The sequence below is a fragment of the Crotalus tigris genome, unplaced genomic scaffold (assembly GCF_016545835.1).
Source record: "Crotalus tigris isolate CLP2741 ecotype Arizona unplaced genomic scaffold, ASM1654583v1 scf7180000019415.609845, whole genome shotgun sequence".
Taxonomy (NCBI): Eukaryota; Metazoa; Chordata; class Lepidosauria; order Squamata; family Viperidae; genus Crotalus; species Crotalus tigris.
Window position 1 is genome coordinate 154,548 of NW_024097526.1, and position 16,746 is coordinate 171,293.

The 16,746-nt window shown below is 37.0% G+C and overlaps 1 protein-coding gene across 2 annotated transcripts in view; it reads left to right on the forward strand.

The window, feature by feature from the left end:
* Positions 1-2,741: 2,741 nt before the first annotated feature.
* Positions 2,742-16,746, forward strand: part of LOC120316555 (toll interacting protein) — a 29,019-nt gene continuing 15,014 nt past the window's right edge. For both annotated transcript variants that reach the window (XM_039362286.1, XM_039362287.1), the window contains exons 1-4: positions 2,742-2,903; positions 10,651-10,800; positions 12,865-13,047; positions 16,096-16,248. In XM_039362286.1, coding sequence (XP_039218220.1) covers positions 2,871-2,903; positions 10,651-10,800; positions 12,865-13,047; positions 16,096-16,248 — 519 coding nt within the window. In that variant the 5' untranslated portion in view covers positions 2,742-2,870. The remainder of the gene's footprint in view (positions 2,904-10,650; positions 10,801-12,864; positions 13,048-16,095; positions 16,249-16,746) is intronic.

Genomic DNA, 16,746 nt, shown 5'->3' on the forward strand with positions numbered 1-16,746 from the left:
TTCTGGAAGAAAATCCTAGGTTGAAATAAACTGGAAAATGCCCTCTAAGTCAAGTTTAAGCCTTGCAGAAGTATCATAAAAGATTCTTGGATAATCGTCATTAGTTTTTTACAGAAACTTTACTTTTTTTTCTTTCTAAAATATGCATTTTAAATGTATTTTACATATGTATTGTCACTTGGTTATGCCAATTTATCTATTTTATTCAAAATGATATATACATTTGTTTATAAGCTGCTCAGAATCAGGTGACAGTGACATGGATGGGAAATAAATTTAATACATAAAATTGGATTGTTTAAAAACTATTTGTGATATAATGTTAAATTTATAACTTGTCTCATATTAAACTTCATCAATTGAAGTTTGTAATATTTGTAATTTTTGTTACAAGTGGAATTAGAATCTACAATCTAAGGATTGCTGGTTGTCTTCTGAAAACTGACTTTTCTCCTAGACTAATACAAGCTCTTATATTATCTTTTCTAGCTCTTATATTAATTTGCTCCTTGATTTAGTGTATTTCAAACATAGACCAATTTATTTTTCAATTTCATTAATTTATATATCATTTAAAATAAAATTACATACAATTTTTTTTCAGAAAGACAACTTTTGGAAAAAATGTTTTTCCCTTTAAATTTTCATCCCCCCCATCTGATACTTTAAGATCTAATATTCTAAAACATGTAAGTGCAAGTGGATAAATAAGTACCACCAATGGGAAGATAACAGTGTTCTGTGCGCCTTGGTGCGTAGTCATGCTGGTCACATGACCACAGAAGCATTTTTGCACATCACTGGTTACCTCGGCTAGGAAATGGAGATAAACACCCCTCCCTAGAGTTGCACACAACTGGATAGGGAAACCTTTACTTTTATATATAGCAGACTAAATGATAAAATCCCCGTCAGCTAAAATTTTATGTTATCTTTGTTCAATTGCACTACATCGTAATCAATTTACTCAAGCCAGCATAACAACACAGGTACCTGCAACGTGTTTTTATTGTACGTCACATAAATTATCCATTACAAATGTCAAAACCTCTAATTGCCCTATTCTCTTTCTGGTTGATGGGATTTGAAATATGAACTTTAATTAAATGATTGCCAATCTTGGCAACATGAAAGTTATATTATTTAAGTAACTTTGAAATCATCAGACTAGATTTCCCAATACATCACTTAGATTACAATGCCTTTGTTCTGCTGAAAACAGGAGTTGCAGAAAAGATGAACACTTCAGAAGGTAAACAAAAAGTGATTTTGAAGCAGCAGTCATTTCATTCATACTTTAAGGGAGAAATCAATGTTCTGAGTTAGTTCTACACCAATTTGCATTCTAGTATTTAGGCTTAATGCAAAGCAGGGCATAGAAATACAGATGCCTCAGAACCACCCATTCCCAGCTGCCTTTGCCACTTTTGGCTCTGTTTACATTTGTTTTTTCTCTTTTGCCTTAAGTTTTCATCATATAGCGCACAAGATAACAAAGGAAATGAACATGTTTGGTACTAAGCAGTCAGCCAACAGACTGACTTAGTAACCCATAGCTGATATTCTGATTTGGTAACTACAGCTGATATTCTAATTCATGGCTGTCTATTGATACAGTAGTTCAGGGGTTTTAAACTTGGCCCTTTTATGACTTGTGGATTTCAACTCCACAAGTCATAAAAGGGCCAAGTTTGAAGAACCCTGCAGTAGTTGAAAAGGATATATGCCACATCCTTCCCATTATTTTAGACTGCAACCCTGTCTACTGACCCAGACACAAGAACTGCACTCTACATTAGCATTTACTTCTATATGCCGAACAGCCTTCCCAAGCCCAAAATTAGGCATGTAGGAAAAATGACAGAATTTTATTTCAAACTGCAGCAAGCTAGAAAAGGATATTTTTGATCCATGCGATTCTTTTAAAGTAAACATTTATCTGCAGCTAAAACCCTTTCCCTTGGTGTTTACTTCGGAAAAAATCCCTTCTTAAACATCCCCAAAGGGAATCCCTCTGCAGTCTGTGGGATTCTTTCCATCAACTTAATTCTTATTTTGTGTTGCACGGAGACAAAGCTACAATGCTCAAACACGATAGCTCGGGTTTTGTACTGTTTATTTCGGCATACATCTTCCTTTTTGCCTCCCGGGAGTGACTGGAAAGACGAAGAGGGATTCTAAAGTAGTCGCAAAGTCCGTCAATCCCCCCCCCCAAAAGGAGGGTCAATACCAATGACAAAAAAAACAAACCCCAACAAAAAGCATCGCGTTCGCGTCAACTTCTCAGTCAGCGTTACACTATCTTGCCCCGCCCACCCGGTTCTGTCAACCAATCGGATGACTCCTGGCGTCAAGGCAACGGGACCCTAGTCTTCTACTCGCGAGGTCTGATTCTGAGGAAGTGCCTGGCGCTAGTGACGTCATAACGGCGAAGAAGAAAGTCGAGTAGCTGAAACGTTCAAATAATTTCAATTATCTCTACGGCAGTGTTGCGTACATAACATTCGGCCGATCCCGAGTAAGGCCCTCCATACCTCCCGCCCTCAGTGGGAATCCTCGCCTAGTACCGCGCTCCCTCCGAAGAACGATCAAGGGATCTCGACGTCACCAGCCACAAAGGCCGGTGGCAAATGACGGAGAAAAAACGACGTTCTAAGGCCGGAATTTCCTCTTTTTGACGCATGCGCCTGGCTACATAGCGGTTCGTCCGGCGGCGCCGGCTGCCAAGGGAGCCTCGGGCGCAAGCGCAGTGCTAAATAGCGGTGGATTTGGGGGCGTGGCGAGAGAGAAACGGAGGGGAAATCAGTCGAGTTTTCCTGTCGGAGCCTCGGCCGATCAGCGAGAGAAGAAAGGAGTCTGCGAGTGGCGCCATGGCGACCACTGTTAGTACACAGCGGGGCCCGGTGAGTCGTGTTTGTTTGGAGAGCCGGGGACTTTCCCATTTCCTCGCCCATTTTTAATCCTCAGAAGGGGACGGGGAGGATACGGAGGGTTCTAGGGGATGCCTCGGGGTTGCGCAGTGGCCTCTTCCGTCCTCTCTTCTTTCCTGGCACATTGGCGTAGCTCATGGCGCGGGCTGACAGCCTGGTGTCCATAAAGGGCGGGTAGGGTGGGGACCGGCAGCTTTAGGGCCACGGTGGTCTTGTGAACGGTAGGTGGAGTCAGAGGTCACACAGAGGGCTAGAGTCACTTCCAGAGGCAAACTCATCTGGCCCGGAGGGCGAGGAAGAACTCAAGAGCTTGAGTGGGGCCTTCGTAACATTAAAAGCTCCTCAAGTTAAACCAGCCTGATGGTCCGTCTAACTTTTGAGTTTTTCAGGTTTAGATTATTTTTTTTTCTCAGTAGTAAACGATCGTGCCATCATGAATCTAGAATTTTCTAAAAGAGAAAATATTCTAAAAGAGAGAAAAAAAATCCTTGACTTAAAGAAGGATAATATTGTTGCGTTTCTATTTCCCTCACTTGCTAAGCATCTTTATAGAGTTTAGCTGTAATGACATTTTTTTTATTATTACAAGATATGGCTATCTTATTTTTTGACTTTGCTAATAAAGTATCTTGTTTCAGTTATTTCTGCTTAGTCAGAAGCATGTCTGTTTCATCTAAGACAATAGTCAGATCTCCGGGACAGAGTACCTTTTCAAACATTTGGGGTGGGAAGGGATTTTTTTTTGTCCAAGAATTGGACATATAATTTTATATCTTCACTCTTCATTAATGATTAATTTATATGTAGCCTTTATTCTGAGACTGAATTGCTCTACCGACTGAATGTTTCTTTAAAAGGATGTACTGGAAGATTGTAGAATAGATAAAGCAACCCATTTAAATGAAATGGCAGTGATTATTAAAAGTCAGCATGGATTTGTTAACAAATGGGAAATTATATATATATATATATATATAACTTTTTAGATTGTGGGAATGTTACTTATTTTGAACAAAATGCTTGATAAAATTGCCCATTAGACGTTTAGCGATATGACTTTGTAGTGATATGTCAGTAGGTGCATCCATAGTATGTAGGTGCATCCATTGAATGTCATAAATAATATTCAAACATGTTTTCATCAGACTCCAATGAAGTATGAACTCAAGTTTTAGGATTTTACTTGGGCTGAAAAAATGGTGACAATACTTAATAGGTTTGTAAATGATCCATACCTAAGTAAGTTAGCTAATACTCTAGAGCTGGGGTCCCAACCAGGGGTGCTTGCATTCCAGGGTGTGTGAAAACTTGGGTTTTCAAAATTATAGTGTATATGCATAATTCATTGCCATTATTTCTAATTTTTGTAAGGGGTGCGAGAATATACCAGAAACGTTCTAGGGGTGCGGGGTATAGAAAAGGTTGGGAACCACTGCTCTAGAGCAATATTTCTCATGCTTGATAACTAGGATGTGTGGACTTAATTCCCAGGATTCCTCAGCCAATATGCTGGGAGTTGAAGTCTACATGTCTTAAATTTATTAAGGTTGAGAAACACAGTTCTAGAGGACAGATATAAAAGTGAAGATGATATTGCTGGTGGAGAATGACTTAATGGCAGAATTAATTTTAATAGAGACAAATGTAAATAGCGTAATATTTCTTCTGCTTGTATTTGCTTTTTTTTCAATGTGCTCTCATCAAGCTAAAGGGGATACCTGCTTGGCAATAGTGTATTAGAAAAAACAAATGCAAATTTTGGCTGCATCAACAAATGTACAGTTTCCAAATCTCAAGGAATATTACAATCACAAGAAGTATTGTCCGGACCCTTCCTTAGGTCTTGGGTCCAGTTTTATCTACTACATTTTAGAAAGGATTCACACAAACTGGAACAATTTAAAGAACAACCAGAATGATAATCAGAGGACCAGAAACTTATGAGAAGAGAGAGAGAGCAAACTCAGCATGTTTAGTCTTGAAAAAAGATAACCGAAAGACAATATTATAGTATTCCAGCCATCTCGAAGAGATGTGTCACTTTGAAAAAGATCAAAACCTTATTCTCTTACACAGCTGGAGACAAAATAATGATTGTAAATTACAAGAAGATATATTGCAGTTAAATGTTTTAAAAAAAATCAAATAGTAAGAGCAGTCTTGACGTTGGCACCAATTAACTAGAACCATGGTGGCTTTCTCTTCATTGAATGTGTTTAAGCAGAAACTGAACTGACATCTTTCTAATCATATATTAATATATAAAGTTTATTTCATAAAAATAGAGGTTAGGATCTCAGAACATTCACATTCCTTGATTATTATTTTTTTTAAAAAAAGGATTTGAAGTATTTTAAACTTTGAAAAGTTAGGATTTTTTAATCTTCTGCCCTGTCACCATTTAAACTAATAATGAAAGCCAATTTGCTGGTAGTTATTTCAACCTTTGACTTCAGTTTGGTTTCAAAGAGAACCAAAATGGATTAAATTTAGCAAATCATAGTCGAAGGTAAACTCACAAACACCAAACAGCCTAACCCTGTATCAGATACCAGGATTCCAGATATCAGTACTGTAAACAAATAAAATATATTTCTTATTTGGGAGAAAGTAGGATAAATGAATTTGGTCTTCTGTATTTTAATAAAATGTTGATACAAAATTGACCTTCATTCCACCTTTATGCCTTCTGGTCCTTGATGGATGCTCATGTCTGACTGCATTTTTATTTCTATTTAATATATTCAAGAAGAAAATTTATTGTGGTATCCTGCATTCCTTATGGCAGAGGTCCCAACCTCTGGGCCTCGGCCCTCTAGTGAACTGTGAGCTGTTTGCAATCGGGCCATGGAACAGCAGGCGATTGTGTGCATCCACACTCTCATCCCCACTTGTGTGAGCACTTGCCAGCCATTTGCAGGGGACCATCCTCTCTCCCCCTCCCCCCCGTTCGCAAAGCCAGAAAGGTTGGGGAACTCTGCCTTTTGGTACTATCTTAGGCTTCTCAAATAATTAGATGTAGAGGTATGTAATAAATGAATAGTGCAGAATAGCATATTGACTCACATTTTTATTTCCTGTATCTATACTTCTGCTTCTGGGTTTTTGGTTTTGCAATTCGGCTAGTCACTTTCTCTTATGCCTAGGAAGAAGACAGTGATGAACCATTTCTGGAATTCTTGCCAAGAAATTATAGGACCAAGTCCAGACAATTGCCAGGAGTCAACAGTGATTTGAAGGCGCATGTGCACACGCACGCACGCACACACACACACACACACACACACACACTAATAGTATTTAGGCAAATACAAACATTTTCATTTGATTGGGAAAATATATATGAATATTTAAAATATATAAAAGTTAATGCTTTTGTTTCTTTGTTTGAAGATATATAAGAAGTCCTAACAGTGCAGATAGAAAACTTTTGTATTTGTATGGTTCATGTATCAGCTTGTGATTTATATTTTCTAAGAAATAGTGGACGAAATAAATTAAAGGCATGAGATAAGAAATAGCTATTAAATCTAGTTTATATATAAACAATTCATTAAACTTCTCCATATCGTTCTTTTCTGGCTTCTACACATCGACACATTGTATGCATTGGCCTCATCAGTGCGATCCATCCCATTTTTTTAACCTATTCTTTTTCTTTATATATTTTAAATTAAGCCAGCATATACAACTGCTCCTGTACCCAAGAAACTCTGGGCAGCAATTAACCATCCATTGACTCCCCTCTCTTCTTAGTTTACCACATATATTTCTACATACAATTTTTATATTTTGCGTGACACATCCAGCTCTTACTTCAGTAGAACTAAGCATGCTGATATACACAAATTTTTTCTCAGTTTGACATTCATTCTTCAGCACGGTCTATATACTATTCATTATCTTTTTCCTAACATTTGTGCAGCTTAATTTTTTTTCTAATCCATTTCCCATTTTCCCCATTTGAACGTTCTTCTGAGGCACATAAATGTCTTTTGCACTTTTTTGCCAGTACTATATTTAACTTGTAGACGCTCGTTCCATTTTATTTATAAAACAGAACTACTTTTGGTTTTTATACTTTTCTGCAGCTACTCCTCTTGTGCAATAAAATCTACTTAATAATCACTGCACATCATTCTCAATATCTGAGTTGGTTCCCAGAAGATTCAAACAGACTTATGTGAACAACCAACTACAAACTTTTCTGTTATTGATAAAGACACTGGCCTCCTCATTGGTTTATAGAAAAAACTGGAAAAGAGAATAGGGAAGTATTTGCCTAATTTAGATAGGGGTATGTTGGGCCTAAACTGAAAATAGTACAATTGCTAAAATTCTTATGCCCATACTCTTTTCATCTTGATGTATTTTGTAAAGGGAACTCTAAGAATTGTGCTTGGAAAAGAACTGCTTTCTATTTGGGCAGCTGTTAAAGAACATGACATTTAGCTAACAACATGACATAATTGTCATGCAATAGAACACACACATCTACATTCTTAACCACCATAGTTTTAATGCTACCAGGAGCATTCCTTACATGAATATTTATCCATGAACGTGTTAATCAGCTGAGTGGTATCACTTAACCTTGTCTTACTCCAGGCTTAATATTGAACCACTTGTTAAGGATTCCATTCTCACATAGATGTTACTTCTATAGTAGAATGCTCTTATCACTTCCCACAATAACCTTCAATCTTACCTCTGAAGAAGTCATTCTGTAATTCAGTATTTACTTAATTAGTTGTTTTTGCTAAATCAAAAAAAGAAATATACATTTTCTTCCTTATATTCATACTTTTCTTATTGATTATTGAATAACAAAAATCTATAACTACAGCCCCTTGCTTGGTATAGCCCTCACTGTTTTTTGTTTTTTTTTTCAATTTTTGGTTATTGTCATTGTCAAAGCCAGAGTTCCCCAACCTTTCTGGCTTTGTGAACCGGCGGGTGGGGGGGGGGGAGATGCTTTCACATGAATGGCTGGCAAGTGCGCACAGCTCCATTTGCATGAGCGGTGGGCATGCGTGCCTGGCGCTCATGTAAATGGAACGTGTGCACTCGTGCTCGCCTGCCGCTTGCACAAGTGGGCACATGTTTGCCCACTGTTTCCCCAGCCCACTTCCGAATATCTCAGGGCCCAGTAGTGGGCCACAGCCCAAGGATTGGGGACCCCTGGTCTAAGGGGCCAGACACAAGTCAAGGACTACCTATATGGAGGAACAAGAAAATAACTGCATTGTTCCACTTGTCAGTCAAAGGTGCATTTTTTTTCTAGAGGAATGTTACTTGCCCAGTCGTTCCATAATCACCACATCCATATTTTAACATTTTCTCAGTTAAAACACCCATACCTACCACTGACTATTTTCAACAGTATTCATAACTTCCTTTTCATGTTTTTCTTCACCATTAGCATTTAAAACATTGTTTTGGCAAGCGAATAAATAATCAAGCGTTGCAACTCCATATAATCCCTCTAAATAACATACTAATCTGACTTGAAGATAATTTAAAGATGTATTTTATCTGTTTTTTTAAATGAACAGCTGTTGAGGTTTGTGGCTTCATTGATAATCAAAGACAACATATATATTATAAAATATTCATTACAGATAATGCAATGTAGTTTCCCAATTTTAATTCAAAAGAAAAGGAAAGATCTGTCATGGAAGAAAGACTTAAACTATTTTTACTTTATAGTAGCAGCTGTGAAAATAATTTCAGTATTTATACTCTCAGATATAATACCTCTAAAGTCTAGATATTAACTTTAAATGACAATAGATGTTTTTCTTTTAATAATCATAGATAAATGCATACTATAATCTAAGAGAGTATTAGAATATTTTACTTGTTCCAATTATCTTCATTCAGGCTTCGTGAAAGAGTATGAGGAATATGGGTAATGATAATAGGGGCTGTGCTGGGAATGAGTATTAGCACATGAAAATGATGGGTATAGTAAGAATCATAAAGAATTAATAAATCGAATATAGAAATGGATACAATAGTTTTCCCCCCAAAAAATATTTTAGCACGTATGTATGCAGCTTGTAGCCTATGGAGTATTCTGAGACTTAGCTCCAAATTTTGTAGTGACGGTTAATATAGTGCCAGGAAGGGCAGCTAAGCTCACATTTTCAAAGGATAATATTCTTTTGAATTACATACATGCTAACTTGGAATTTGACAATTAGAGGATGTAAATGGATTCTTTATGCCATTACTATGGCTAAAAGGCTAATATTAAAGCACTGGAAAGATAAATACATGGCCTCATTCAGTCCTGAACTAATTACACTTGCCACTATGAGCAGAATGCCTACAGATGTAAACTTTGTATGGACAAGTATAATGAACTCATTTATACAATAAGTTAAAAAAAGCACAATAGCTATATATACATATATTAGAAAACTACACACGCACACATACATACACTTGGATATTTACATTCTAACTGCTTACTGTTGACACAACATATACTTTATATGTTATACTTTGTATTTTTCTGTTGTATTTTTCACTTTTTAAAACTACCCGTTAATGTATTGTTTTGGCAATGTATGTATTCTGTGTTTTGTTCTTGCTTTCTTTTTCTGTTATTTAAAAAATAAAATGAATTACTTCATCTTTCCTTTGCTTCTTGCTACTTACTTCACCTGAACTGAAGTTCTTTCTCCTTTGTCTTTGAGGACATTTTGGTATGGGGTAAGCAAATGAAAATAAGAGCAGGTTATATTTGTTTTGCCATTAACCTGTGTGTCAATGCTTAGTTTAGAATTTGCAGGATGGATACCAAAGAACAAGAACACAGAGAGAGACACTAGGATGATACTAAATCTTGAAAATGATTTATTAAAAAATTGTCTGATACACCTCACAAGTGTATCAGACTTGTGAGGAAGTCGGGTAGAAGGGGAAATCTTATAGCCCCTTTTGCCCACTCTCTTCCACTATTTGAAATGCTCACCCTGGTGCTGGGATAAGTAGCAAGAAGGAAATTAATGTTTGTATTTGCATTCATTGGAGAGGAAGGGACTACAAGAGGATGAACAGGTACATGGTTGGAAATATGCACAAGAAATTCATGAACACAGGCTATCTGCTTAGCTGCTAGCACTTTTGAGCTGCCAGTCAAAGGACTCTAATCAAGTAATTAAGATCATAGAGCTGAGCTTGTTAACTTGCAGTGAGTACTTTTTAGGGATGAGCTGTGCTGCAGAGAAAAGCAGCTCAGGAAGAGATGGCTTGTTTAAGCAACCTTCCCACTGTATGAGGTGAGGAGGGGAAAGCAGGTCAGCAACAGGGCAGTGCAAACACGTGTTAAGAAAGAGATAATGCAAATGTTGTAAATGTATGCATTCGTTGCAAGTTACTTTTTCCTCGCAGTCATAATTGTGAGTCGGCCTCTATTGAAGCAATTGCTAAACAAAGACTATATGTATTGATTAAGATGGCAGTTAGCGTTCTGGGTTGTGCAGTATGTTTACTTTTATGTTAAATTATTCTAAAATAAAATGAAGTGAAATCATACAGCCTTGTAGGAATCATTTTAAAGATCTGACCCATATAGTATATGTGAAATACAAAGAATGGTTAGAATCAGAAAAAAATGGAATATCGGAAATAGGTACATTATAAAAAGGCAGTAGAATGGATGAGAGTGCAGAGAGTATTATCTAATTGGTATATGTGTTTTCCTCTGTAGGTATATATTGGTGAACTTCCTCAAGATTTCCTTCGTATTACCCCAACACAGCAGCAACAGCAAATCCAATTAGATGCTCAAGCAGCTCAACAATTACAATATGGAGGAGCAATGGGTACTGTTGGGAGACTAAGTATCACTGTAGTGCAGGTATTTTAAAAAGTATACTTTAAAATATAAGTTTCTATGCCAACTGATAAAATTAAAAGAGCATCACTGGCTCCTGATTAATAATCATTATGTAATGCTCTTACAGGGAACACAAATTATATGCAGTAGTAAGCATAAATTATTTTTAGAATTGTATAAAGTTGCAGTAGTGCAAACTATCTCTAAAATCATTAATCAGTCTCTGTTATGAACATATGCATTTAGCTAGTGTGGTTTTTATTAGGTTTTTAATCATCTAACATCAGGTATATAAAATATCTAAATGTGGTCCAGGAGGTTACGGATTCCTTCCTATACAAAGGACTGGTCTCAGTTTCATTAACAGAGACTACTTCTGGGAAAAAAAATGGAACCAGAAGATCTAAATACAGTCCAGTTGTCAACATCAGTTTCCTCGGCAAAGTATCTAAACACTTGGTAGCTGCTTAGATTCAGACATTCTTGGATGAAGAAGATTTTTGCAGGGCTCTTTCAATTTGTATTTAAACGCTAAAGTCCCTTACTTGCTGTTAGATGATCTTTACTGAAACCTATGGGTACAACCCTATTGATTCTTTTGATCTTTTAGTAGCTTTTGGTATTGTCAACCGTGACATCCTTCTACAGGAGTTGTCCAAGTTAAGTGTTGATAGACCAGACTTGAAGTGCTTCTGCCCATACTTAGATAGGTATCTCCAAAAGATGGTGATGAGACATTTCTGTTTGACCCCATCATATTTATTCCATGGGGTTTTGCAAGGTCCCTCATATTGATTGCCTACATCAGGGGTGTCAAACTGCTGTGGTTGCATCATATGGAGGCTGTGCCCACCCCAGCTCTGGCAATGCAAAAAAAGTCACAATACGACACGTCACGTGAGGCAGCGAGTTTGACACCCGTGGCCTACATGAACAGCTGGATAAGAATATTGAGAGATTAAGAATAAATGCCATCTCTAGGCTAATGGCAGTCAGCTCCATTTGTACTTTATATCAGATTGAGGAGAAGCAGTAAAAGTGCTGACTAAATGCCTGGCTGCAGTAATCAAGGCCAAAAAACTGAATTTCAGTCTAGACAAGAGAAAATACCTCATCTATTTATGTAAATAGCAAACAGCTTTAAGCTTACCTCTTAAAAGATCAAGGCTATAACTTGAGATGGGGGGCAGAGTTCCTGAATTCATGTTTGATAGTAGAGACTCAGGGTCTTTGTGACATAAACCATCGTTCTCCAGCATAGTTGTACCTCTGCTTGGATGAAGGTAGCCTTGTTCAGTAGTCTGATACATTTTGTTTAGATTACAGCAGTATATTATACATGAAGTTTTCTGTGAAGGTTTGCAAAATTCAGTTAATACAAAATAGTACAATGGCAAAACTGGAACTGAGTGATACAAACATACCGCAGCTTTCTTTACTAGCTCCCACTTCATTTCTAATTCCAATTCAAACTTTCTGGTTTTTACTTTAGGGCTTGGTTCTATATTAACCAAATGCCTCTTTTCTATGTTTTTGGAAGGATTATTTTAAATTCAGGTTTTTTAAAGGATGAATAGTAAATGAGCTCTGCTTGTGACTTATGATACTTCAATCTAATTTTAAGAAAAAATAGTGAATATTTTCTAGGAGAAAGTAGTTTTATCATTTGATGTTGAACTTTTCTGACAAGACAAGTCTTTTGGAATCATTTGGGGTATAATTTTCTGCTGGCCATTTTGTTCAACCAGGTAATTTCTCTGTAATGTTTGTTTATGTTGCTCTGAATTTTGTCATTGGTAATTCCCATATACCATATGTAAACATATTCCCCTTTGAAGACATTGTATGCAATCCAGAGCACTATGGAAGGATGGCCTTGATTTTATTTAAGCTTTGTAGAAAACAACTTTTTTTTATTGTTCTGATCAATATTGCAGTATTTATGTAATTGAACTTTTACATGGTTGAGAGAATCATTATACGTTGAGTTGGACTTATGTAGATGTTTTAGCCTGGGAATTTGTATAATAGAATACCTTAAAAATTCATTCCTCTTATGGGTGTGGATTTTTGTTTTTCCTATAGGCAAAATTGGCAAAAAACTATGGCATGACGCGCATGGACCCATACTGCAGAATACGACTTGGTTATGCTGTCTATGAAACTCCCACTGCTCATAATGGAGCCAAAAATCCTCGATGGAACAAAGTTATTCAGTGCACTGTCCCTCCTGGGGTAGATTCTTTCTATCTTGAGATATTTGATGAGGTAAGATTGAAAAGGGTGGTGGTGATATTTTAACTACTTTCACAATGCCTTACCATTCCAGATTGGATCAGAGTACATGTGTACATTTATCAAATTAATTTCTGATATTTTTCAAGTCATTTGTGAAATAATCATATTTTTTGAAGTAAATCGCTGTTGGTTCAGCTGATTTGAAATGCAGGATTTTGATCAGCAGGTGTCAACAATCCATTTGTTCAAGAAGAATAAAAGCTTAAGGTTGATGAATGAATGAATGAATGAATGAATGAATGAATGAATGAATGAATGAATGAATTTGTATTGTTTTTAACATGGCCTGGACAGATAAGTTCTCCGTAGCCTCTCTACACCAGTTTCTCTCAACTATATTGCTTTTCATATCCATACATGCAGCCCTCCCACTTGTGTTGCTTCCATAATTGGACAACAGTTAATAGAAACTCCCACATACTCCCTGCTGTAAGTGTATCAGCAGGATACCACAAAGCAGAATGTAGTTGATGATTTGGGGGAAACCTAGAGAAATTACTATTATAATTTTCTTGGGATCTTATCCTACAAATGTTGTTTTAATATATTTCTCTCACTGTGTGTTCAGGTCCTACTGTTTCGTATAGGATTAGTTCAAGTCTGATAAATAAATTATTTCTATTATCCTATCATGATAACTGAAGTAGATATTGTTATGGTACAACTTACTATAAAACTTATTCCTTTTATTTCTCTCCCTTTTTCCTTGAGTAGCTATAGTAAATGCAGCTTCCTATTATCTATACAACTATATTCCAGTTTTTCTCATTTTCATTTCTGAGTTTGTAATTATTTCATATGCTCCTTAATTCAGAAAGAAGCTTCTCTAAAACCAACCATACTCTTGAATTCTTGTGATGGTATAAAATGATAATGTTATGTAATTGCATACAGTTGAATTTCCAAAGCCTATAATTCCAAATCAACAGGAATTAAAATATGAGCAATGATAATTGTATTTTATTTGAGTAACTGACTTAAAAAAAAACAATTTTCTGCAGATATATCTAATATTACTACACAAATTTAAAAAAAGAACCCTATTCTGTGTGGTTTGTGATAACTTCCATTTTACTTTTTCTTCACTCAAATCTGTACTGTAAAATATACATCACTGCTTTGCTTTATCTGAAGGAAAATAAGATGCCAAAACATGTCCTAGAGCAGATATGTCAAACTTGCAACGTCACATGACATCACGTGATATATCGGAATTTTTTTCCCATTGCTGGGTGGGCGCGGTTTCCTCGTGATGCGCCTGGCCCCTGGGCCGGCAGTTTGACACTGCTCTCCTAGAGAATCAGTTTTGTGTGATAGTTAAGACATCAAGCTAGAAACCAAGAGACCATATTTCTACCTTAGGCACAAAGCAAGCTGGGTAACCGTGGGCCAGTCACTCCACAGAAGTGTAAGCAAACCACTTCTGAAAAACTTTTCCAAGAAAATGGCAGGGACTTTTCCAGAGAGTCTCCAAGAATCGGACACGATTGAAGGGAAGAAAAAAAATGTGCAATAGTAGGACGACTTGTGAAACTAGGTGACTTATTATAGTAAAAAAAAATATTCTCTTTTTAAGATTGACTATTTTTCCTCTGTCAGTCATTGTCTTCTATGTCAGTCCCCTTTGAAAAAATGAAGAATAATGTATATTTATCTGGCTATAGAAAACTAAATGGCAATTTAGAGATTGGAAGTGTCTCAAATTTCCTCTTACTTCTCCTGAAGGACTAAGTGAAGGTTGCTACCGATCTTATCCATAGAGACTAAAATTCTCAGCAACTTCATTTAAAATATGCTTGTCTTCCGTAGAGATTAAAAAAAAATAACAAAAGCCTTATTTGTATGCTTAGCTGCACATATATGAGCAAAAGTAGAGATTTTTTTTATCTATTTTGAAGCTTGCTTCTCAAATACATCTAACCTTTCTCGTGTGTTGAGCAATGGAATATTTTTCATATAATCATACTAATACTTGACGTTGTCTGGAAAGTAGATATAGCTGGGCATATTAAAGCAGGAATTCAACCAATGTGATTCATGTGGTCTTGGTTTAATTTTTTGTCTGCAAGTAAGCTCACCCTCAAATTTGTAACCAAAATGCCACAAAAATATCGCAAGAAGATGAGCCATCTACAGATAATTTCATGGCATTTTGATTAAAAATTCAAGGCTCTTCTTAGCAGCAGGTAGACTTATATGCAGGTATAGACGAGATATATGACTGCTTTAAAAGTATTACCATATGGATAAGTCCATCAGCGGTAAGCTGAACTCAATTATTTTGGTGTATTTTGTCACCTAAAATTATGGGCTTATCTGCTAGTGCAGTGATGGCGAACCTTTTAGAGACCGAGTGCCCAAACTGCAACCCAAAACCCACTTATTTATCGCTGGGTGCCAGATGGGCGTGGTCCACTGGGTGGGCGTGGCTGTGGTGGTCATGGCAGATTGGGTGGGAGTGGCCAAGGTGGGTGTGATCACCTCGATGTTGCTTGTGGGGAGGGACACCTATGGGGGCCGGGCAGGGTTGGGGGAGATCCAGGGGGGCTCTGCCAGGTAGGATGGTGGGCAGGAAGCTCGTCCTGCGGGGTGAGGCGAGGCAGGGCGAGGGTGCCATTGTCACAGGGCAAGGTGTGGCAGGGGCGGCTGCTGCCTGACACCATTGACCTCTGCACACAGAGGCCAGCGAGCGCATGGGTGCTGGGATGCATCTGGCCATGTGGGACCTTGGCGAGTTAGTGGGTGGCTGGTTGAAGAGGGACGGTTGCCATCTCCAGGGCATGGCCTGTGTGCCCACAGAGAGGGCTCTGAATGCCACCTCTGGCACGCGTGCAACTGTGCTAGTGTATATATAATATTTCCCCCTATAAATTGATGTAATTACTTACCTGTGAAGAAATTAATCTGCTTTTGAAAAAAAGGATTTCAATTTTATGTAACCTCATCTGATCTAGCATTTAGGAGAACCATCTTTTGGAATATACTTCTTCATCTATTTAGTTTTCTCCTGTTTTTCAGAGAGCTTTTTCAATAGATGATCGCATTGCTTGGACCCATATTACTATTCCTGAGTCACTGAAACAAGGAAAAGTAGAAGATGAATGGTATAGCCTGAGTGGAAGGCAGGGAGATGACAAAGAAGGAATGATTAATCTGGTCATGTCCTACACGGTAAGCTAGGCAACTTAAGCTAGCTGTTTTAGTTAGCAGTTGAATAGATGGATCATAAAATAATGTTAAATTGAAAACAAGGGAGGAAGAAACTGTTACTAGCTAGTGATGACTTATTCAGATGTGATCGTGATAAGGTTTCCATTCCAAATTTTCACTGAATCACCAAACTTTTATTTTCTTAAATTTATAGAGTATTCATATATTAAGATATACCAATGGAACGGTGACAGTTTTTCTTCAAAACAAATCATGGAAAACTTAAGAAATGAGTAAAATTTTAGAATTTTTAATAAAGACTGCTCTCAATTGCATATGCACAAATGTTGCACATTACTTCATTCACACACTTAAGTAGTTTTTAAGTTATATTATTGTACTCTTCTTAGAATAATTTCTAAAATTCGAATTAACCTTCATGAATAATACGGGGTGGATGTTGATAGGGGATAGTAAAGTTATGTAGTTTTCTGTATTGTTTGTATTCTTGAACATAGA